Below are 24,029 nucleotides of genomic sequence, written 5' to 3' on the forward strand. Positions count from 1 at the left end.
ATGTGGTCAAAAGATGTGAAGAGACGTTTCACCAAAGAGGATTTGTGGGGGGAAATAAACACTTGGATAAATGTTCGACATAACTGGCCAGTGAGGAAATGCAAATTAAAACCACAGTGGTTACCACCTATCACAAGAGCTGAAATGAAAAATAGTGACAACTCCCAGTGCTGGTGAGGATGCTGAGAAACTGGGTCACTCACATGTTGCTGGTGGGAGTGGAAAATAGCATATGTTGTTCAGTCGCTGAGTCATGTCCGACTCTCTGCGACCCTCTGGACTTCAGCACACCAGGCTTCCCTGTCCTTCACTATCTCTCAGAGTTTACTCAAACTTACTCCATTGTGTTGGTGATGTTATCCAACCGTCTCATCCTGCTCCATCTGGGGAGAAGTTTGCCAGTTTCTTAAAAAATTAAACAGGCAAATATTGCAAGTGCATGTGACCCAGCAATGCTCTCGGCATTAATCCCGAGAAATTAGATTTCATGTCTGCATGGGTATCTGGATGTTTATGGCAGCTTTATTTACGATAGCCCAAACTGGACTCAACCTAGATGTCCTTCAACAAGTGAATGATTAAACCAGCCACGGTCCACTCACACCGTGGAGTGACCTGTAGGACTCAGCAGTCCTGCAGGTGTGGGTAGGCAAGCCACCTGCTTGCCTCCAGGGAGTCACGCTGAGTGAAAAGAGCCAGTCCCCGAAAGTATATAATGTGCGACTCCACTTACGTGGAGTTGTTTGCCAGCTGCTGAGTTGTGTCTGACTCTTTGTGACCCCATGGACTGCAACATACAACATTCTTGAAATGACAGCTTTATGGAAATGGACAGCTGAGTGGTTATCCAGGTTCGGGACACTGTCAGGGTGGGAAGGCGGTGGCTGTCTATAAAAAGTCACCATGTGGTGCTGGGGGTCCTGAGTGCTGGCTGAGTCCTCGTCGGTATATGTGCTTCGATCCTGCGCTAAGTGGGGCAGATGCTGTCACTGGGGGACGGGGCGAGGGCACGGGGGTCTCTGCATTACTTCTTATAACTGCACGGGAGGCTACAGTTGCTCTCAATAAAAGCTTTAATTTTGGAAAAGGACCCAATGAGTTTAGAAAGCTCTGTGTACTTGACTCCTCTCAGGCGCGTTCGCTCTTCAGTCTCTAAGTCCCGTGATAAACACAGTTAAAGTTGTTTACGAGTTCACCCAGCGGGCTTCGCTGTCCTCAGACCCTGCCTCTCGGGCTGCGTCCTGACCTCAGTCCCAGCCCCACGCCAGGCCCGCCGAGGCAGATCTCTATTTCTTCAGGTGACCCGAGTGCCTGGCGCCACTGGGAGGCACTGGCTCAGGACACAGACTCAGGAACACTGAGGAAGGGACTCCAGCCCGTGCCTGTGCAGGGGCTGCTGTCCCATCTGATCCCTGGCAGGCTAAAGAAAAGGCAGGAAGGGGTTGCAGCGACTGGCCCAAGGTCACCTGCTAGGAAGTGCCGCTGGACGTGCCAACCCGCCCTCTCAGTGACGTGCCCTCTCTTCTGCCTCCCCAGCTGCTGCAGAGTCTGCCGTCTCTCCCACCCCTGCGGAGCTTCCCTGCCCTCCCCTCCCGCCATGGAGGCTGGCCACCCGGCCTCTTCTGGCTGGGCTGTTCTGCATTTCTGTGGCCCTTCTCTCCTCCCTTCTTTAACTGTCACCAACCCCAATCACTTCCTCGTCATTCTTTCCCTTACTGTAGGTATTGAGCACCTACTGCCCACTAGAGCAAGACCGGCAAGGCTGTACTGAGGTGAGCCCCAGGTGCCCCGTAAGTGTGCCCCAGATGTGTCCTGGGTGTATCTCAGCTGTGTTCTAGGCATGTCCCAGGTGTGTCCAAGTGTGTCCCTGGTGTGTCTCAGGCGAGCCCCAGATGAGCTCCAGGTGAGTCCCAGGCGTGTCTCAGGTGTGTTCTAGGCATGTCCCAGGTGTGTCCAAGTGTGTCCCTGGTGTGTCTCGGGTGAGCCCCAGGTGAGCCTTGGGTGAGCCCTGGGTGTGTCTTGGGTGAACACCGGGTGTGTCTCAGGTATGTTCTAGGCATGTCCCAGGTGTGTCTCGGGTGAGCCCTGGGCGTGTCTCGAGCAAGCCCCGGGGGAGCCCCAGGTGAGCCCAAGGCATGTCTCAGGTATGTTCTAGGCATGTCCCAGGTGTGTCTCGGGTGAGCCCACAGTGTGTCTTGGGTGAGCCCCGGGTAGGCCCTGGGCGTATCCCCTGGGGGAGCCCGGGCCTGCCCCTGGCCTCTTCCTTCTCCCTCCTGCCTCTCTGTGGGGCTCAGCCCCAGGCACAGTTGGTGTGCCCTGCGTCCCTTTCCATTTTAACCTGGGTGCTTCTCTTGGCATTCCTGCTCCACCAGCCACACAGGTGAGGGCAGGGGCTGACAGGGAGCTGATTCCTCGGCAAGAGCCAGGGTTACCCCAGGGCGAGGGCGCCACCAGCCTGACACGCTGCTCTCAGTGTCAGGTCGGGACGCGTGTCAGGGCTCACGTACTGACCAGTGCCCTGGCCAGGGTCTCGCCTGTGGACATGCGGGAAGTGTACTCCTAAACCATCATTCGCGGGTCTTCTCACTGATCGCTTTTCTAAAGACGAAAATGGCACTCGGTGAGGAAAACCAGCCATGTGCATGAACTGAGCTTCCTCCTGGGCCCCGTGTCCCCACCAGGAAACAGAGGAGAGTCTGGCCTGTCTGTTCAGGCCAGCAGGCTGGACAGGGTCGCTCCCATGAGGCAGGGGCTCCGGGCTCGTGAGGTGGGCCTGGGCCCCACGTGTCCTTCCTTGCAGGAAGCAGTGGGCGCACGGCCGGGCTAATCCGCCTGCGAGCAGCTTAGGGATTGTCTTTTGCTGGCACCTGCTCGCTGCCCTGCACGTCCTCCACTCTGGCCGGGATTTAGCCCAAGCTGCGTCAGCGGGCTTCCCGGGGCTCCCACCGCCCGGCCAGCCTCCCGTCCCGAGGGCGGGCACAGGCCACAGGCCAAGGGCGGCGGATCAGTCCGGCTGGGGACGCGGGAGCCGGACGTGGAGAAGGCCCGGCGCCGGGATGGATTTCGGGTCCCTGGAGACGGTGGTGGCCAATTCAGCCTTCATTGCGGCCCGGGGCAGCTTCGATGCGAGCAGCGGCCCGGCCTCTCGGGACAGGAAGTACCTGGCCAGGCTCAAGCTGCCCCCGCTGTCCAAGTGCGAGGCGCTCCGGGAGAGCCTGGACCTGGGCTTCGAGGGCATGTGCCTGGAGCAGCCCATTGGCAAGCGGCTCTTCCAGCAGTTCCTGCGGACCCACGAGCAGCACGGGCCAGCCCTGCAGCTCTGGAAGGACATCGAGGACTACGACACGGCTGACGATGCCCTCCGGCCGCAGAAGGCCCAGGCCCTCCGGGCCGCGTACCTGGAGCCCCAGGCCCAGCTCTTCTGCAGCTTCCTGGATGCGGAGACGGTGGCACGGGCCCGCGCGGGGGCGGGGGACGGGCTCTTCCAGCCCCTGCTGCGGGCCGTCCTGGCGCACCTCGGCCAGGCCCCCTTCCAGGAGTTCCTGGACAGCCTCTACTTCCTGCGCTTCTTGCAGTGGAAGTGGCTGGAGGCCCAGCCCATGGGCGAGGACTGGTTCCTAGACTTCAGGGTGCTGGGGCGGGGCGGCTTCGGGGAGGTGTTCGCCTGCCAGATGAAGGCCACCGGCAAGCTGTACGCGTGCAAGAAGCTGAACAAGAAGCGGCTGAAGAAGCGGAAGGGGTACCAGGTGGGCTGCGCTGCTCGGGGCGCCTGGGTGGGGGTCGGTCCCCTGCGCCCCCTGGTCGGACCCGCCTGTCTGCACAGCGGCCGAGCGCCTGGCCAGGGCCGTGGGCGCGGGTGAGGCTCCATGCTGGACCTGCGGCTCGGCCCGGCCGCCTACTCTGGGCCAGGCCGGGTGGCCGTCCTCCGCAAAGCGCGGCCTGGGTGTAGCTGGCAAGGATGCTGTGCCAGCTTCCTCGTCCTCCTTGGTCTGTCGGCGCCCCCACGAGACGCAGCAGCCAGTGCTGAGGAGGCTGGATCGGTTTCCCCAGACCCCTTCCTCTGGCTTCCCGGGACTCCCTGGTTGCACAGTGAGGAGGCTGCCCAGGGTGTCCCCGTGGCCAGTGCGGGGAAGCTGGGGCGCCTAGCTCAGCGCTGCCCGGGTCCTGGAGGGGGCAGGGGTGCACAGGGGGCAGAGGCTCCCCTGCTCTGCCTCTGGCATCAGGCTCCATTTGGGCGGGATCAAAGTGGCTTAGTGTCTCGGATACTCGTCTCCGGCAGCAGTCCGTCTAGCGCCGTTGTTCCCATTCTGGGGCAACAGCAGCCCCCCCGCAGCACCCCACCCAGGCCCCTGATGGCACTCTGCCCGATGGACTCTGGGGCAGCGGTCACCCTCGGGGCCATCTACCTGTAATCTTAACCCAGCCGTTAGGGAACTAAGCTGCTTCTCTCCCGAGTTCAGGAAACTTACTGAACTTTTACAGTAAAATCTGCCTAAGATCTTCCCATGCAGTGGAGAGAGAGGGCTTCCGAAATCAAGAAGGGCTCTTGTCCTTACCCAGCACAACTTTTAGAAGCACTTTAAACAGACTTCATAGGGTTTTAAGATGAGTATAGAAAGTGACTAGGAGTGCGGGGTGGCTTGGGAGGGTGCTGGCCAGTGGGCCTGGCTGATCTCCACTGTCCAGAGGCCTGGACGGGAGGACAGGCGGGTCTGCAGAGGTGCAGCTGGAGGGAAGGCCAGTGCTCACAGGTGCCCAGGGACCCGTGTGACCTCAGGGGCGTTTGCAAGGCTGGCGGTGGGAGCCCGCTTGCTCCAGGCTCCAGGAACCCTGCAGTCCCTGCACGTGACGGGTTCCCAGGCTGCACCCTGTCCCTGCGAGATGGGGCCTGTGAGGCACGTCACTCAGTTACTTACAGCCGCTCTGCTGCTGCTGTTCAGTCACTCGGTCGTGTCCGACTCTGCGACCCCATGGACCGCCGCGTGCCAGGCCTCCCTGGCCATCGCCAACTTCTGGAGCTTGCTCAAACTCACATCCATCGAGTTGGTGATGCCATCCAGCCATCTCATCCTCTGTCGTCCCTGTCTCCTCTTGCTTTCAATCTTTTCCAGCATCAGGGTCTTTTCCAGTGAGTCAGTTATTCTCATCAGGTGGTCAAAGTGTTGGAGCTTCAGCATCAGTCCTTCCAATGAATATTGAGGACTGGTTTCCTTTAGGATTGACTGGTTGGATCTCCTTGCAGTCCAAGGGACTCTCAAGAGTCTTCTCCAACACCACAGTTCAAAAGCTCAATACTTTGGTGCTCAGCTTTCTTCACAGTCCAACTCTCACATCCATACATGACCACTGGAAAAACCATAGCTTTGGACTATACAGACCTTTGTTGGCAAAGTGATGTCTCTGCTTTTTAATATGCTGTGTAGGTTGGTCATAGCTTTTCTTCCAAGGACCAAGTGTCCTTTAATTTCATGGCTCCAGTCACCATTGCAGTGATTTGGAGCCCCTAAAAAGAAAATCCACCATTGCTTCTACTTTTTCTCCTTTTATTTGCCATGAAGTGGTGAGACCAGATGCTATGATCATAGTTTTTGGAATGTTGAGTTTTAAGCCAGCTTTTTCACTGTCTCTTTCACCTTCAAGAGGCTCTTTAGTTCCTCTTCACTTTCCGACATTAGAGTGGTATCATCTGCATATCTGAGGTTGTTATTTCTCCTGGCGATCCTGATTCCAGCTTGTGCTTCATCCAGCCTGGCATTTCACGTGATGTATTCTGCATATAATTTACATAAACATGGTGATAACATACAGCCTTGTGGTACTCCTTTCCCAATTTTGAACCAGTCGCTCTGTTCAGTTCAGTTCAGTTGCTATCGTGTGTGACTCTTTGTGACCCCATGAACTGCAGCGTGCCAGGCCTCCCTGTCCATCACCAACTCCCTGAGTCTACCCAAACTCATGTCCATTGTGTTGGTGATGCCATCCAACCATCTCATCCTCTGTCGTCCCCTTCTGCTCCTGCCTTCAATCTTTCCCAGCATCAGGGTCTTTTACAATGAGTCAACTCTTCGCATCAGGTGGCCAAAGTATTGGAGTTTCAGCTTTAGCCTCAGTCCTTCCAATGAACACCTGGGACTGATCTCCTTTAGGATGGACTGGTTGGATCTCCTTGCAGTCCAAGGGACTCTCAAGAGTCTTCTCAACACCACAGTTCAAAAGCATCAATACTTTGGTGCTCAGCTTTCTTCACAGTCCAACTCTCACATCCATACATGACCACTGAAAAAACCATAGCCTTGACTAGATGGACTTTTGTTGGCAAAGTAATGTCTCTGCTTTTTACAACCTCTAGAGATCAAATTGCCAACATCTGCTGGATCATGGAAAAAGCAAGAGAGTTCCAGAAAAACATCTATTTCTGCTTTATTGACTATGCCAAAGCCTCTGACTGTGTGGATCACAATAAACTGTGGAAAATTCGGAAAGAGATGGGAATACCAGACCACCTGACCTGCCTCTTGAGAAACCTATATGCAGGTCAGGAAGCAACAGTTAGAACTGGACATGGAACAACCAAATAGGTAAAGGAGTACGTCAAGGCTGTATATTGTCACCCTACTTATTTAACTTCTATGCAGAGTACATCATGAGAAACGCTGGGCTGGGAGAAGCACAAGCTGGAATCAAGACTGCCGGGAGAAATATCAATAACCTCAGATATGCAGATGACACCACCCTTATGGCAGAAAGTGAAGAGGAACTAAAGAGCCTCTTGATGCAAGTGAAAGAGGAGAGTCAAAAAGTTGGCTTAAAGCTCAACATTCAGAAAACGAAGATCATGGCATCCGGTCCCAACACTTCATGGGAAATAGATGGAGAAACAGTGGAAACAGTGTCAGACTTCATTTTTTTGGGCTCCAAAATCACTGCAGATGGTGACTGCAGCCATGAAATTAAAAGACGCTTACTCCTTGGAAGGAAAGTTATGACCAACTTAGACAGCATATTCAAAAGCAGAGACGTTACTTTGCCAACAAAGGTTCATCTAGTCAAGGCTATGGTTTTTCCAGTGGTCATGTATGGATGTGAGAGTTGGACTGTGAAGACGGCTGAGCGCCGAAGAATTGATGCTTTTGAACTGTGGTGTTGGAGAAGACTCTTGAGAATTGCTTGGACTTCAAGGAGATCCAACCAGTCCATTCTAAAGGAGATCAGTCCTGGGTGTTCATTGGAAGGACTGAGGCTAAAGCTGAAAGTCCAATACTTTGGCCACCTCATGCGAAGAGTTGACTCATTGGAAAAGACTCTGATGCTGGGAGAGATTGGGGGCAGGAGGAGAAGGGGACGACAGAGGATGAGATGGCTGGATGGCATCACTGACTCGATGGACATGAGTTTGAGTGAACTCTGGGAGATGGTGATGGACAGGGAGGCCTGGCGTGCTGTGATTCATTGGGTTGCAAAGAGTCGGACATGACTGAGCGACTGAACTGAACTGAAAAAATATATCTGCAGCTCTGTGTTTTATTGGGACATTTTCCGGTTGGTGGTGCTTGGCTGTTGGGGCGGCCTTTCTCTCCTGCCTGAACCTGGGCCTGCTCTGCAGGGCGCGATGGTGGAGAAGAAGATCCTCGCCAAAGTGCACAGCAGGTTCATTGTGTCTCTGGCCTACGCCTTCGAGACCAAGACGGACCTCTGCCTAGTGATGACCATCATGAACGGAGGTGACATTCGGTAAGGCTCCTCTCAGCCTCGTGGGAGCAGGGCTGGAAGGGCTTGGCTGACTGTGCAGGGTCTCTGGGGCCAGAGGGGCTGCTTCCCACGTGCTGAGAGTGAGTGGCGAGGAGGAGAAATCCTGTCCTTATCGAGCCTTCTTCTCTGTCTTCCATTTGCTGGTCCTTGAGGCGTCCGTGGTCTCAGTGAGATGTGGGGGCCCCGGGGTCAATGACAGAGCTGGAAGCAAGGCGTGAGGATGTTGGAACTGCAGCTTGGCCGTCAGCCCGTGGGGAGGACCAGAGGGTCTGGATTTGCGGGGGACCCAAGGGCCTGACCCTGGGCTCTCACGAGGGAAAGGACCCGCCGGTCAGCTGGGCAGCTCGGCCATGCTTGGCCAGCGCTGGTCTGTGCGACGGGGATAAGGATAAACACCGGTGCTCCGTGGCTGCCACGGAGAGTCAGATAGGGCCTCAGACACTTAGGGACTCACACGTCCCTCCCGAGCGTGCAGGGCCGTTGCCGGGCCCCGGCCCCCGTCCGGGCGCTCCTGCACTGAAACTCGGCTGGGTGAGTTGTTGGCCGCCCTTCCAGGTGAGGGGCTGAGGCTCTGGCTGAGTTGCCTATGCGTGTTCATGGAGGAGGAGCCAAGGGTCTGGAGTGTGCAAACAACAAGAGACCGACCTTGACGCTCCGCGTGCCTCCACGCCCACCACGCCCTGCAGGGTGCTGGGGAGGCGGTGTGATGTCCTGTGTGCACGGCCCTGCGCTGCGCCGGGTACTGTGTCGGCCTGTACACTGCACCGAGCCGCGCTGGGTGCGGCTGCCCGTGCCACCCTGCCCTGTCGCAGCCTCTGCTGCACCACGCTGCACTGCTCAGCGTGGTGCTCTTATACTGGGTTATGTTATTCTGCACCATACTCCATCATACCAGGCCGCAACCCACGCTGGAGCGAGGCTCTGGGTCAGCCGCTCGCGTCGAGCGGGCCTCGGGCTGCTCACGGCCTGCCTGCACCTCCCTTTGCCTGGCTCCTCTGCTGGTGGCTTTGGGGCCCGTTTCCCAGCCCTGTGGGCCAGGGCCGGGGGGCGGGGGTGTGGCTGGGAGAACCGCCTGCTCCTGCTGGTACTGGCTCTGGAGAGGGAGGAGGAGGACGAGGACACCAGGGCCGGGGTCCCGGCTCTGCCGCGGGCTCCTCAGGCCGGGCGGCCTCAGCCCTCGCCGTTTCCCCAAGGTTTTACTTCCCGTCAGAACTGTGGGCCCGTGGCTTGTGGTTGTGCCAGAGATGCACGGGCTCCACGCGCTCCGCCCCCAGGTACCACATCTACAACGTGGACGAGGACAACCCCGGCTTCCAGGAGCCTCGTGCCATCTTCTACACGGCCCAGATCGTCAGCGGCCTGGAGCACCTGCACCAGCGGAACATCATCTACCGAGACCTCAAGCCCGAGAACGTGCTGCTGGACGACGATGGTGCGGCGGGCTCCCTGCCCTCCTGCCTCCCCTCTCCAGCCTGACAGGCCATCATTAGGGGAGGGACCAGCTGTGATAGGTGCTGGTTATACTTCCACGGCACAAAGACCAGCTGACGCCTGTTTATTGTTCGGTCAGTGATTATCCCCAAGGGAAATCCGGAGCGTGCCTGGGCACCCAGGGCTGCAGGGAGTTGGTCCAGGCGTCGGGAGTGTGTGGAGCTGTGAGTAAACAGTTAGGGCTACAGCCAAGTCCCCACTCATCACTTTCCTTGCTGCCTCTGTGAGGAGTCAAACCGGGCTTCTTATAAGAAAGCGACTCCAGAGGCCGAGGCCTCCTGTAAGTGACTTTAGGGCCCCCTCCCCATCAGAGGCTGGTTGGACACCTGACGTCCCCATAGGCCGAGGCTGCAGAGCTCGCGGAAGAGGCTGGCTGGGGGCCGGTGACCTGGACTCCAGCTGCAGGTGCTGCTGGACACCCCCATCTGCCCACAGCGAGGAGTGGGGTCTCCTGTGTGTGCCATGCTTGTGCGTGTGCCTGGTGTGCGTGTGTGTGTGTGCAGAAGCTGGCCAGGGCTCCCGCAGCTCCAGGAAGACCAGGGCCTCTGTTTGTGGGGCTGTAGGTGACCTGAGCTGTGTTTGTTCTCCAGGCAACGTCCGCATTTCCGACCTTGGGCTGGCCGTGGAGCTGAAGGCAGGGCAGACCAAGACCAAGGGCTATGCGGGGACCCCAGGTGAAGGCTCTCTGGGGGCGCAGCCTCTCTGGGGCGGGGGCAGGGCCTGTCCTGAGGTCCCGTGGCCTGGGGTAGGGGGCATGGTGAATACTGGGGTGGCGGGAAACTGCTCTGCCATCTGTAGAGGGGGCAAGGGGCATGGCCCGTCCTGGGGTCCCACATCCTGGGGTCCCGTGGCCTGGGGTAGGGGGTATGGTGAACGCTGGGGTGTCGGAAAACTGCTCCCTCATCCGCAGAGTAGGCAGGGATACAGCCGGGGGCCTGCACAGCTGTGCGGAAGCGGCACCTGCACCCACCCTTGGGGATGGAAGCTCCCCAGCGCCGCCGTGGACAGAGCCTGGGGTCCGTGCTGAAGGCAGAGGGGCAGAGGGAGGGGGCACGGGGCGGGGGCCGGGCAGGGGCTCAGCTGTGGGCATCCCGGGGGGCAGACGGGGAGATGGCCTCGGGGGGCCCCCGGCCCACCCCTCCCCACCCCACACGGCCACGGGGAGGCTGTGCAGTGGGGGCTGCCCTTGTCCAGAGCGTGTGTGTGTGTTCACGCGAGCATGCCTGTGGGGTCCTGCCCCCATCCCCTCTCACCCCTGGCGGGTGGGAACAGAGGCTTCACAGCGGGGGACGGGGTAGGGGTCTCACCACTGAGGCCCCTGGGGGCCGCCGGGCACCGAGACTCACACGCAGACTGCCGCGCCCTCCGTGCTCCCGACGGCCCTGGATTTCTGCAGGCTTTCTCGGCAGCTCTGCTCCTCCCGTTTGCTCAGCTCTGGGAAGAAAGAGGGGCCCGGGGCTGGGGCCTCTGGGTTACGTTCTGTCCTATCCTGTGCTCTCAGCTCCTTTGGGGGCTGTCTGTCCCCACGGTAGGTCTTTCTCACCTAGGGCTTTATTTAGGTAAAGGTTCTGTCTTGAATATTCCGGACCTTGGGCCAGATCTCTGAGGTTCCTCCCTGGGCGTGAGCGTGTGAGGCAGATGCCTCTCGCCTCTTCCCGGGAACCGCGTCCTTAGGAGAACGCCACAGGGGCTCCTCCCAGGGGCCAGGACACAGGCCGCTGGACCGCAGGTGTGGCCCGCCCCGCTTGCAGGGGGTCCTGCTGGCCGCCAGGGGGCGCCAGGCCTCGCCGCCGGACCGCCAGTGTGGCCCGCCCCGCCTGCAGGGAGCCCTGCTGGCCGCCAGGGGGCGCCAGGCCTCGCCCGGCTGGCGCTCCGTCCGCGGGCTGCGCTGAGCCGGGCCTTTGAGGTCAGGCGCCGGGTGTGGCCGCGAGCAGCCCCGCGGGGCTTGGGGTCAGGGGTGTCCAGTGAGGCCTCACGGAGCCTGCTGTACCTTCTTCCCCGGCCCCGCTTCCTCCAGCCCGGGTCAGCCGCAGTCCACCCAAGCGGGGACTTGCATGGCCGAGCAGTGGGGAGGAGACGGGAGGTTCCCCCCGAGGAGCTGACACCCTCCCGGTTCACTCCTCGCCCCCCACTGATCCTTCTTTCACGCGGCGACTTTCACCGTCGCCACTGAAGACCGCGCGGCGCGGAGGGCAGGGGCCAGCGGGCTGTCTGCCGCCGGGACGCTGCGTCTCCGGGGCCTCCTCCTGGACGTTTCCATGGAGAACGGTGGTTGGTGAACGTGTCTTTCTTGAGTCTGGGGCACCTGGACGGCAGTGTCATTCCCTGATGGGAGGCTGCGTTCGGGGCCAGTGATTCTTCTGAACTTGACCTGCAGCCCCTGGGAGAATGTCCTGTGGTCACATCCCCCTTGGGAACTGGCCACAAACACGGGCAGACCCTGCAGGGCTCAGAGAGGCTGGAAACAGACACACGTTCAGCTTTGGTTTGGGGGGACATCCAGTCATCCAAGCACAGAAGCCCCCGACTTCCCGAGCACCCCTCTGCCCCAGGAGTGCCCCACGGGCCCCAGATGCTGCCTGTCTACCTCCCCACGTGCCAGGCTGGCCTCCGCACTGGGCCTGCAGGCCTGGAGCTTGGGGCGGGCTCCAGGGTGTCCCCTTCAGCTGGTGGGTCCCAGCTCCCCAGAGGTGGAGCGCACAGGCCACCAGCGTCCAGTCTGCTCTTTGGACACTGGGCCTCCGGCTGCTCCTATTGTGCCCTTTTGGGTGGCAACTGAGCGCCTGCCTCTGACCACAGCCCCGCGAACCCGCGGACCCCTTGTGAGCCTCAGACGCCCAATCCACCTGCCGTGGGCACCAAAGTGGGGCACGATCCACCCTGGGTGGGAGGGTCTCCCCTGGGAGCGGCTGTGCCTGGGGACACTCAGGACAGGGGGCACCTCCCAGGGGCGGGGGTCTGCCCCATGGGTCATGGTACAAGGACCCTGCTGGCTCCAGGGAGACGGGGTGTCTGCTCCTCTTGCTGGCTGCTGAGTCCCGCTCTTCTTGCCCAGGGTTCATGGCCCCTGAGCTCCTGCTGGGGGAGGAGTACGACTTTTCCGTAGATTACTTCGCGCTGGGTGTCACGCTGTACGAGATGATCGCGGCCAGAGGGCCCTTTCGAGCCCGTGGAGAGAAGGTAGGAGTGCCGGTGGTCCTGTGTGTGTGTGTGGGTCACAGGGGCAGCGTCCCCCGCTGACCTGCCTGTGGCCCTCCGTGGGGAAGCACTGGGTTCTTGGGGCACGTCTGCCCTGGGCAGGAGGGGGACATGGTGACGTCATCCCTGGTCTCCAGATGCCAGCCCTGCCCCAGGAGCAGCTCGGCCTGGGGGCTCTCCTCCCTCGTGCTGACTGCAGGTCCTGCTCCAGGCACAGCAGCGTCCCTGGGTATCCTGGGGCAGTAGGCACTGAGGGGCTCTGGGCCGCGGAGGCCCACTCCTGCCTGGGGGCGGCCCGTTGCCTCCCTGGGGCGCTCTGCCCTGCTCAGCAGGGCCGTGAGCAGAGGCCTTCCGGAGGCTCCGTCTGTGTTCAGAACAAGAAGACCAAAGCAGACTGTCCCGTGGGCTCCACGCCACCCAGCTCGGAGCTGGGGTGAGGGGGCTCGGTGTGGACGGCACTTCAGACGAGGCTCATCTGCTGTGCCCGCGGCCCCTCGGCCTGCCTGGAGGTCTCAGCTGTCCGCCTCTTCTGCTAGACCACCCCGGGGCACCCCTATCCAGTCCCTGCGCCTCTCCCAAGACAGTTGGGAGAATAGACCGGGTCCCCCAAGAGTGAGGACCTCCCCTCGACAAACATGTAGGGCTGTTCTGTGTCTGCACCTCTGCCTTGAACCAGCGAGTCTCCCCGACCGCGGCTCAGAAGAGCAGCAGGATGGGATCCACGCTGGCCTCGGGACCAAAGCCCCCTCAGGGCCTGTGCTGACCCCACAGCCCTGCCAGGGTCCCTGTGTCCTGGTGAAAACCAACATAAGGAGCTTTTATGAGAAAGTGAACTATCCCGGTCTGTCCACTCTCTGGTCCATCGTGGTCCCTCCAAATGTTCTGTGGTCCATCCTTGCTCTGTTCAGTGGTGAGGGGCCCTGGATACACCCACGACATGGACAGGTCACGATGGATGCAAGAATGTGGGCCCCGAAGAGTGACTCTAGAAGACTCCACCCCCGGGAAGGTTTAGGAGTTTCAGGAAGGGCAAATCTGACCGACAGGGAGAGGCCTGGTCAGCGTTTGGCTGAGGTGGGGTAGAGAATTCCAGAGCGACTGTCAGGGAGCTCCCTGCTGATGGAGTCACTGGAAGTGGCCCCTATGCTCTGGGGAGCTGGCTTGAACTGTGGCCTCATGGACCCTGTGGACGCCTGCCCCTTAGAAGCTAGAGGGGAAGGTTGTAGGGGTGCAAGTCTCCGCCTTCAGGGTTTTGTGCCCTGACAGCGAGGCTGAGCCTGTCCCTGGGAGGGTGGTGTGCACCCCTCCTGAGGCTGGGCCGCCTGGGCCACGGTACAACTGTGTCTGCAGCTGCGGGGGGTGCCGGGCGGCGGGACGGGCCCCGTGGAGTGACTGGGCAGACGGTGCTGCACCCGCCATGCAGGTAGAGAACAAGGAACTGAAGCAGAGGGTCCTGGAGCAGGCGGTCACCTACCCCGACAAGTTCAGCCCGGCCAGCAAAGACTTCTGCGAGGCACTGCTGCAGAAGGACCCTGAGAAGCGCCTGGGGTTCCGGGACGGCTCCTGTGATGGGCTCCGCACGCACCCCCTCTTCAGAGACATCAGCTGGCGGCAGCTGGAGGCTGGTACTGCCCATGGGGGGCTGGGGCTGGGTGAAACCCACGACCACTCTGTCCCGTGGGCATCTGGAAGCTCAGTTTGAAGCTGGCAGGGCGGGCGGCCTTGGCAAAACCCCTGCAGCATCCTTTGCCCGACGGTGCCATGGGCCCCATTCCCGCTCGTCACAACAAGCCCTGGACCGGACCTTCTCGGGTCGGACCTCTCGGGCACCCTCGGAGGTGGCAAGGGTTGAACGGGTCTTGTTAAAGGCACCCTGACCCGCCTTTGTGCTAAGTACCCGAACCTGTGGCTGGGCGCTTCCTTTAAGGAACCCGCGAGCCAAGTCAAGCAGGGTTTCTCCAGTCGTCATCCAACCCGAGTTTGCTGCCGGGTCTTTGGTGAGCAGGTGTAAGTGAGCATGGGCGTGTGCGAGTGTGTGCACTTTACGAGTGTGTGCACATGTGAGTGTGTGCATGTGTGTATCAGGGGGAGACATGTGGGACCCACCACACCCCCCGAGCCACATCCCAGGAGCTCAAGCCTGAGACCTCACGGCCCGATGCTCTCGTAGGAGTCACCTTTGAGGAAAGGGTTGGGTGGAGGCAGCCCTGGCTGAGCTGAAGGTGCCGGCGCCCAGGGAGCCACCCAGACCAGCCCTGGGTGGAGTTGGTAGTGTGCAGGGGGCCCGGCAGCCTGAGCGGTCAGCACCCAGGAAGCTGGAGCTGGACTTTTGTCCCGAGGCCACACCCAGCTGGGCTGACTCCATCCGGGGTCCACGCGGATGAAGGTGGGGCGAGAGGGCAGGCGGATGAAGGTGGGGTGAGAGGGCAGGCGTTTATCCTGAGCGTCTGGGTCCACCTGCAGGCCGGAGCCCAGTGCGGGGCCAGAGGCACGGCGGGGTGAGGGTGGTGAGGCTGGCACAGTGCCCACCTTTGTGATGGGCTTCCTGGGAGGGCGGAGAGGGTGGCAGGTGTGGGCTGGGTTCTGATGACAGGAGTCCAAATTGGACTGAGTGTCCAGCCTTTCTCGGCACCCTGGGGGGGGTCTCATGGCTCGTCTCTGCCAGGGCAGCGTTGGGGGGGCAGACACACGGGGCTTTCAGCAAGCGGCCCCCTGGCCCCGGCTGTCGGCTCAGGCTCGGGGTCTCCTGTCCCCCTGCAGGGATGCTGACCCCACCCTTCGTCCCAGACTCCAGGACCGTCTATGCAAAGAATATCCAGGATGTGGGTGCCTTCTCCACGGTCAAGGGCGTGGCCTTTGAAAAAGCGGACACGGAATTCTTCCAGGAGTTCGCCTCGGGCACCTGCCCCATCCCCTGGCAGGAGGAGATGATCGAGACGGGCGTCTTTGGGGACTTGAACGTGTGGCGGCCCGACGGGCAGATGCCGGATGACATGAAGGGCGTCTCTGGGCAGGAGGCAGCCCCCTCATCCAAGTCGGGCATGTGTGTGCTTTCCTAGGCCGGCCACGGTGCCCGGTGGGTCAGTGAACCCTCCCACCAGCTGCTCAGCACAGGAGGAGGAGGCCGGTCCAGCCAGACCTCCTGCCCCGGGTCAGGAGCGCCAGTGGGAAATGGTCCACTTTCTGGTACCATTTCGCTCAGAAAGGATCCAGCGCTGTTTCTCGAATGGAGTCCACCCTGACACACGGCTCTCCAGGGTGCTGGCGCAGATGAGCAAGCTGTCGGCCCCCAGGAGAGGGGCTGGGCTGGGGTTCCTGACACCTTCACGGCAGCTGGCCAGGCCCTGGCTTCTCAGGGCTGGTGCAGAGGTTGGCAAACCCTGGCCTCAGGGCTTGTGGGCCCCCCTGGAGAGGCCGGACTGGTGACCTAGCCCGTCTCCCTCAGTGCCCAGCTGCTGGACCTGCTACAGCCGCCAGTCATGGTGGGGCTGGGCTGGTCCCCCCCTACACATCAGGGGTGCTGAGTCCCAGGCGTCCAAGAGCAGGGAAGGGCATAGGGCCCCAGGGCGAGATGGCTGCCGGCCACCCTCCGGCTTCCCTTCCTCCTGAGACCGTCTCCAGCCGACGACACGTGCGTGTGGACCCGCGCGGCCGGGCAGCTGGGGGCAGAGCTGTCTCCCTGCAGGCCTGCTCCTGCCCCTCACTGCCTCTGGGCCTGCAGAGCCTGGCCAGCGCAGGGCTGGTCTAGCTCTGTGGGGTTGGCTGCCTGATGGCCAGGGCAGGCCCCTCCCCATCTTGAGCACCCCTCCCTCAGACCACGTCAGTGCAGTTAGCGCACCCGCCACCTGCGGCCCCGCGGCCTCAGGACAGCGTGATCCTGAGAAGTCGGACCTTGGAGGCCGCGGCTCGGCCACTGGGAACCGTCGGCCCTGCCAATCTGGAGCCGCTTCCCCAGCGGGTGTGGGCAGATGGCTGTCCATCAACGCGAGAGAGCAGCCTGCTGGTGGGGATGTTTCAAGTGTGTCTTTGGCCCCTCGTGCACCAAGGACATTAAAGCCCTTTCGTGATGAATAAACCTGCAGGATGGGTCTCTCTCCTGTGCGCTGGTCACAGAACGTCCTGGAAGAACCCGGCAGAGCCATCCAGCACTCCTGGTCTGTGACCTGGAACTGCACCCATACACTGACGCCGCTGTGTGTCCTAGGACAGGACATGGTCATCGGGTGGCTGCAGACCTCAGTAGCCTACAGCAGGGGCAGGAAACGCCACTTCTGGCCTTTCTCAACCATTTCATCTGCTCCAGGCCCCCGTGGCCTGAACAGAGTGGTTTAACCCTCAGGGGCCGGGAGCGGCCTGACGGGGAGTCAGCACCCCCACTGCGGCCCCCCCTGCCTTCCTCTCGCGCTTAGACGGCCAGATAACTGGGGTGCAGCTGAACTTCACATAAACAGCAAACAACTGTTTTATGTGTGTCCCAAAAATTGCGTGGGACGTACCCTAAAACTATTCAATACTTTTGGCCCAGCTGTGGCAGAGGATACACTGGACCTGTGGGTCAGCAGTTATTCCAGGAACTAGTGGGTCTGTGTGGACACAGTCACAGAAGCCTCACACGGGACCTCAGCTGTCTCTCTCACGGTCTGCTCGGGGACCCCCACCCTGATAAAGTGACAGCCAGCCGCATGTAGGCACAGGCAGCAAAAGTCCTCTAGTCACCCCACTTTTATTTTAAAAAACTTTAAAACTTAAACTGTCACATAGAAAAAAATCAATCACCAAGGCCCACACTGATGCAGGCTTCCCTGCAGGGGCAAGGAGCCGCCCACCGGCCCCCGGCCCCGCCCCGGCCCCGCCCCGGCCCCGCCTCGCCCCCGGCCCCGCCTCCCCCAGCCCCACCACCCCTCCCCGCCCCGTGGGCCCCTTCCCCACCTCGAAGCCCCCACCTGGCCCCCCACCGGCACCCCCCTCCCTCGCCCTCTGCTCCACCCCCTCCCCCCGCCCCCCCCCCCCCCCGCCCCTCTCCAACCCCGCCACCACTCTGCAGACAGCATAAGCAGCGCCCGAAGCACGAACTTAAACGCCCCATCGTGAGGCTGGGACTCTGATCCCTTCGCACTGTCATTCCCAGTTGAGCTGCAGGGACGGCCTCCCGTTCCGGCCAGTCGAAACCTCCGGGCCGGGCTGAGGCCGCGGGGGGAGGTGCACAGGGCGGCTCCTGGTCGGTGCTCACGGTGACGCTTCGTGTGTCTTCGGGACCTCTGCTGGCGTCTGTCTTGGTGCAGACCCCCTGACCAGGCACGCCTGGAGGGGTCTCGCTGTCACTCCAGCTGTTCCCCGCCGCGCTGGGCAGGGGACAGGCTATCCAGCCCAGATAACTGGGCTGCCTGCGGCCCCCAAACGCAGCAGCAGCAGCTTGCCCGTGTGCCCCGGGCGGGTGACCGCTCCCCCAGGAGAAGCCCTCGTCCCTGGCTCCCTTGGCCCTCTGCGTTCACCTCGGGACCCCTGCAGGGAGCAGGGTGGGCACTGGGGCCCTGCGGGCGTCCCCACGCCAGGAGCCCAAGGAGAGGCCACTCTCCCACCCTGCGGTGGGCTCTGACGAGACCTGTGTTAGAATGTCCCCCACTGCCCCCACCCCCACTGAGCATATTTCCTTATTGACCTGGAGAAGCTGAAAATGACTTCACTGAAACTTTTCTTTGTATTAATAAAAAACAAAAAATGCAATTTCTATCCAAGTAGAAATGGGTAAAAATAGAGTTTAAAAATAGGGATGCACTCTCTAGATTGTGCTGTGGTCCTGGTGCACACTCTCCTTCAAAATCACAAAGATGCACGTGCTGATGCACACAGACACACACATACACACAAATACATGTGAACACATGTATAGACACATGCACAAACACGCACACACATGTATACACACAAGTATACAATAAATATGCATAGACATACACATACATTTATATGACACACATGTGCACACACTCATGCGCTCACATGCATACATATGCACATATATACACTCATGCATACCCGCACACAATGCACTCATGTACACACAGGCACACACATGCACTCATATACACAACCACACAGACATGTATACACACACATGCACTCACGCACACGTGTGCACACATGCACCTGCATACACATATGCACACTCACGAACACTCGTGCACATATGCTCACATGTATACATATACACATGCACACACATGCACACATGCATGCACACTTTGTCCCCATCTCTCTCTAGATCCAGAGTTGCTGGCGCAGCCCCATAGCCTCCATGTCTGCACACTGCTCTGCTCCCCATCTGGGCAGGTCCCGGTAGCCTGTCAGGCCCTACTGTGTGTACACAGAAGTCCCCTTTTTTCTGAAGCTGCGTCCCACACTTGTCTGAGTGGAGCTGAGGCCCGGGAGAGGCAGAGACACCTTGAAGGAGGGCCCCCCCGCCAGGGCATCTCCATGGAGATTCTGGGGCTATTCAAGTGATACGAGCTGATTCTGATAAACACAATAACTAACTAAACATAACTGCTAATAATCATGCAACCTGAGCTCAGCGAAGGCTGAGGTCACCTCCTCTTACTCCACGATAGGACCAGCCCCTCCGCAAGTGTCCGGACCCACAGGTTGGGCCTGAGCGAAAACCTAGCGTCTACCTTACAGGCCTTCTGCCAGCCAAGCGAAGAATAATTTGAAAGGAAAACCTCAATTTGAAAGCATAGAATTAAAATAAATATTAGCTAGGCTCTCAGGCTTTATGTAGACAATTTCAAATGAAGATTAAATAGGCTTGATTTGATTTTGGAGAAACCAAACCTCACTCCCTCAGTGAGAGAGAACAAGGAGTTTTGCAGGTCAGCCTCCTTTTGTCCAAGATGCAGGGCTGCGGGGAGAAAGCTTATCAAGGTCCAGGGCCTGAGATGATGGGGGCGATTGGCCTGGGGGCTCCCTGTCCCAGCTCCTCGCCAGGCCCTGCGGGTCCAGATCACTGGGGGTGGCCACCTTTCCCTGGCAAGGCAGAATTTGATAAGGACCGCGGACGTGAGGCCAGGCCTGCGAGGGGCATGACTCTGCCCACACAGGCATCGTCCTGCATGTCCAAGGGGACAGTGGATCCAAGGCCAGAAAGGCACCTTCCCTCTGGGGAGTTGGGGATGGGCTTCCTGTGGGGACTGAGCGCCTGAAAGGTGAGCCCCCTGCTCAGGCTTGTTAGGGGCTGGGAGATCACCATTACAGGCTTTCTTGCGAAGCCCAGGGTGTTCGTAACTTAATCCATCCATGTCCCCGAGAGCGTCTCCCGTCTGGCGCATCCCTCACTGCCTCAATGGGCACGGGCGGGCGGGGCCTGTGTCTCCTGGCCTCCCGTCTGCATTATTCATCCCCAGCTCCTGCAGGGTGATCGGTTACAGGCATGCTCTGCGGTCTGCCCCACGCCAGCTCCTGGGCTCTGGACCAGGCTCCCACACACGCTCCCTCAGTGATGAGGGTCCCGCTGGCACGGGGCTGAGGACCCCTGCATCTGGACCCCACCAGGCCTGCGGCTGCCAAAGGGACTTCCTGGCTGATTCGTGGGGGTCTTCTAATCCCTCTCTTTTCAGGGCTGGCCCTGGTTTCAGAGTCTGCTGACCCCTCTCTGCTCAGGCAGATGGAGGTGATGGGTCTTCCTGGAACAGGGCCGGGAGGACCCCGCGGAGAGGGGTGCGTCCAGCAGGGGCGCCTGCCTGGGTGGGAGCCAGTGTCGAGAGGGTGGGGCCGCCCTTACTCGCTCTCTGTGCACGGTATTACCGGGCGCCTGTTGTAAGCTGGACGTGGTTCTAAGCAGGGCCTCAGTGAACCCGGTTTCCTAACAGGACTGAATGGACGCCTGGCTCACCTGCCCACCACCCCCACAGGCAGTGTCGACGGCTCATCCTCCCTTCTTGGGCAGCCGGTCATGCACTTTTAAGTCTCCTTGATTGTAATTTAAGAAACTAAGTTCTAGACTGTTCTTCCTCTGCCCTGTTCCAGCTGGAGCCCGTGAAATCTACCCTCTGAGGAGGCAGGCCTAGGGCAGGGTGGATGGGCAGGAGCCCCTGGACTCTTCCTGTCTTTGGTTTCTCCAAAGCCGAAGCCCAGGTAACTGAGAGGCAATGGCCGCAAGGTGAGCGGAGGTCGCCCAGCGCCTGTGCCAGCCTCGGCCCGGCAGCTCCGTGTGGCCCCTGCTGTGGCCTGGACACCCACCCTCTCTCCAGGCGGGGAGGCGGCAGCAACACCAGCCACCCGAGCTTGGTGGGGAGGGCGGGCAGTGCGGACTGAGCACCGCTGTGACGGAGCAGTGCCTAGACGGGAGCAGGGGCCAGCCAGATGGGTGTGGACCTCTGCTGTGGGGGCCACAAGGACCGGCCGGGCCCCAGGAAGATCAGCTCTGCTTCCTGCTGTCTGGGGCTGCCCGCCCCCCGCCATCAGCTCATCCATGCTTGTTTTTGTCTCCAGGGGGAAAGGGGGTCTCCTCGTGCTGCGAAGGGTCCCCGCACCGTCACCCAAGCATGAGGGAGACGCAGGAAGACCTCACCATCTGGAATCCTTGGACTTGATGGTGATTTCTCATCCTCCCAACAGCCCTGCTCCCAGGGCCCCTGGAAAGTGGTCCCCCAACAGGCTGGATGCAACATGGCCCCCCGAACCCTGCACCCCCTGCCCCGTCAGCATCCTTTTGGCCTGCAAGCCTGGTTCCCAGTCCTGCTGCTCATGGACCACCCGGGCCCCTCAGACTTCTCCCTCCAGGGCTCTGGTTTGAGTTCCGGGCACTGGGATTGTTAATGGCCCGAGGGGGTTCCGGTGGGAGATGAGGGCGCCACGCCGGTCATCAGGAAGCCTCGGTCTCCCCTGGGGCCGGGCCACACCCCTGGGGATTCCCATTTCTCCTCTCCTGATGGTTCTCACGAGTGCTATCGTCATCATCTGCTCTATAACACAACAGCACGTTTTATTTCTCCTACTATTCACCTTTAAAGTTCTTAAAGGGCAGGTCTGTATGACTCATCTTCATGGTTCTCTTAGTATCTTGAACATAGAGGAAATTCAATAAATATTTGTTGATTGCATGAACAAAAGATTAAATGTCTGTAGTCAGGTAAATACACACTTTCCTATTTGCAGGACGTAATTACACCTTGAAATGGGACTGACCTGGTTCATATCTTGTTTCTGCCACCAACCAGCTACTTGACTTCAGAAAAGTTATTCAAACTCTTAGTGCCTCGGTTTCCTCATCTGTGAAATGGGTAGAATATTGTACCAATCAATGAAGGCAGATGTGAGCAGGGTGAAGTGTCTGATATGTGTTCACCTAGCATCACCCTCGTCCCTGACCGCCGCCTGCCCATCCCAGCTGAGAGGTGAGTCCAGGTCAGCTCAGGGCCTCTGGATGAGACAGACCCTCTGAGGGAGTGGGGACCTGAGTTCAGGTGAGGGCAGTGGAGGTAGGGAATCTTAGAGTCTTCAAACGTTTCACACACAGCAGGAAGAAGCCTGGTGCTGGGGATCATGACTGTTTTAATCAATTATCTTCTTGATGTCAGTAATAATTGGTCCAGACTCTGACTGTCCTCAGACCAGTAGAAGAAAGATTTCCTCATCTTCTCATAATTGCCTTTGCAAGAGCTAAATTAAATTATGTTTTAAAAATACCCTGATCCCAGACTATGGCTCCCTGCAGAGCTGGGCTGGACACAGGCGTCCACAGGCCGAGGCGGGGGCACCAGGGTCGGTCAGCGCCATCAGCCTCAGAGCCAGTGCATCTGCAGCCGTGTTGTTTGGGCTCTTGTGGGGGAGTCTGGGGGTGGATTCTAACGATGTCCGCCCCAGGTGCGCATGCCGAGTCTGCTCTGGTCACGTCCATCTGCCTCCTGGACCTCGGTTTCCTCACCTGGGTGGGGGGGTGGAGGACCCCCGATGGGGTGCCTTGTGGGGACCTGGACACCTGCCGTGCTCCTCAGGATCCCCTGCTCAGGGGGCCCAGAGACAGTTTCCAAAGACCTACCCAGCTGCAGTGGCATCTAAAACCTCTGGCAGGAAATGTATTTATTGGAGAAGGTATCATTTCTGGCAACACGAGCACATCCTTTAAGAACAGTTTCAGTGGATCTTTGGAACAACAGGCACAGAATGAGGTCCGCATGGCTGTCTCACCACCTGCACCCTGTCCTGGTCTGCACCGTGGCCACCTTCCCTGGACCGGAACCTCCTCCCAGGCCTCCCAGGCCCACCCGCTGCCCTGCAAGTGCCCTCCCAGTGACCCTTCTGAAGCGGGCTTGCCTGGACACTCCCGTAGGCCTCCTGCCGTCCCCGTGTGCCCTGCCACCCTCCTGGTCTGCCCAGGGCATCTTTCCCAGACGGCTGCCTGGCTCCATGTCACGCCCTCGGGGTGAGCAGGACGTTGCTCTGGTGGGGACCGGAGCCTCCTCTCAGCCTCACACTGTCCCCGCTCTGGTAGCAGGCGTGGCCACTCAGGCCCATCTCGCCCTTGGGTACCGTATTTCTTCTCCATTGTCCCTTCTCCGCCTAGGGCCCGTTGCTGTACGAGGACCTCTGTCCCCTCGTCCATCGGTCTTTCCCGAGTGAAGGGGACGGTATCTAGGATGCAGAGTGGCTGCCTGTGCCGTGCACGCGGGGCACGTATGGGTGAACAGCGCTGCTTCTCACACTTACAGGCCGTGCACAGCTGGTGTCCCACTCGCTCCAACACCATGCACTCACGTTTTCGCTCCGCGCTGCATTCGCGCTTTTCCTGCTGGTGCGTGCAGCCCCACCATGCAGCGACCCTGGAGCTGGTCGAGGTTACACACAGAGCCGTCCTCTGTGCAGACCCCACGTGCCAGGGCTTTCTCTCACAACTGAGCCCCTTCAGAACTACTGGGGTTCCTCACAGCGACTTCATTGACAGATATTCTGAGTCGATGGGTCTGGGTTGAGCTCAGCGCAGCAGTAAATCTTTTTAAAAAGATCTTTAGATGATTCTCCGGGCTTAGAACCACAGGTCTTGGTCATGTGCATAAGCAGGAATTGCTGGCTTCTAAAGAATCTGCCTGCCCACGCAAGAAACTCAGGAAGGAGTCGCGGGTTCAATCCCGGGTCAGGAAGACCCCTGGAGGAGGAAATGGCAGCCCACTCCAGTTTTCTTGCCTGGAGACTCCCATGGACAGAGGAGCCTGGCGGGCTGCAGTCCATGGAGTCTCAGAAGGGTTGGGTGTGACTCAGCGACTGAGCGCAGCGCAGCAGACAGGGACCCACCTTCCTTTCCAAACACCGGTGTCAATGTGGCCACACCAGGGGAGCTCCCTTCCCGCAGATTCTCAACATTACCTACCGTCCCACCTCTAAGGGTCTGCCCATGACAAGGCCGGGGTTGAAGCGGGTGGGGGTGGAGGCGGGGCGAGGGCGGGGCGGGGGCGAGGGGCGGGGCGGGGGCGAGGGGCGGGGCGAGGGCAGGGGCAGAGGGAGGGGCGGGGCGAGGCGGGGCGAGGTCAGGGGCGGGGCGAGGCGAGGGGCGGGGCGAGGCGAGGGGCGGGGCGAGGCGAGGGGCGGGGCGAGGCGGG

The 24,029-nt window shown here is 60.0% G+C and overlaps 1 protein-coding gene across 1 annotated transcript; it reads left to right on the forward strand.

The window, feature by feature from the left end:
- Positions 1-3,056: 3,056 nt before the first annotated feature.
- Positions 3,057-15,984, forward strand: GRK1 (G protein-coupled receptor kinase 1). Its single transcript, XM_070799958.1, has 7 exons — positions 3,057-3,746; positions 7,604-7,731; positions 9,024-9,181; positions 9,831-9,914; positions 12,296-12,420; positions 13,862-14,063; positions 15,199-15,984. The coding sequence occupies exons 1-7, from the start codon at positions 3,057-3,059 to the stop codon at positions 15,495-15,497; spliced, it is 1,686 nt and encodes a 561-aa protein (XP_070656059.1). The 3' UTR covers positions 15,498-15,984.
- Positions 15,985-24,029: the final 8,045 nt, after the last annotated feature.

This window comes from Bos indicus, chromosome 12 (genome assembly GCF_029378745.1).
Source record: "Bos indicus isolate NIAB-ARS_2022 breed Sahiwal x Tharparkar chromosome 12, NIAB-ARS_B.indTharparkar_mat_pri_1.0, whole genome shotgun sequence".
Classification (NCBI taxonomy): Eukaryota; Metazoa; Chordata; class Mammalia; order Artiodactyla; family Bovidae; genus Bos; species Bos indicus.

Bases quoted from the DNA above. Each gene is read 5' to 3' on its own strand.
- GRK1 (XM_070799958.1), top strand. From the start codon at position 3,057: ATGGATTTCGGGTCCCTGGAGACGGTGGTGGCCAATTCAGCCTTCATT. The intron at 7,732-9,023 runs GTAAGGCTCCTC...CTCCGCCCCCAG, and splicing joins ATGAACGGAGGTGACATTCG to GTACCACATCTACAACGTGG. The intron at 9,182-9,830 runs GTGCGGCGGGCT...TTTGTTCTCCAG, and splicing joins CGTGCTGCTGGACGACGATG to GCAACGTCCGCATTTCCGAC.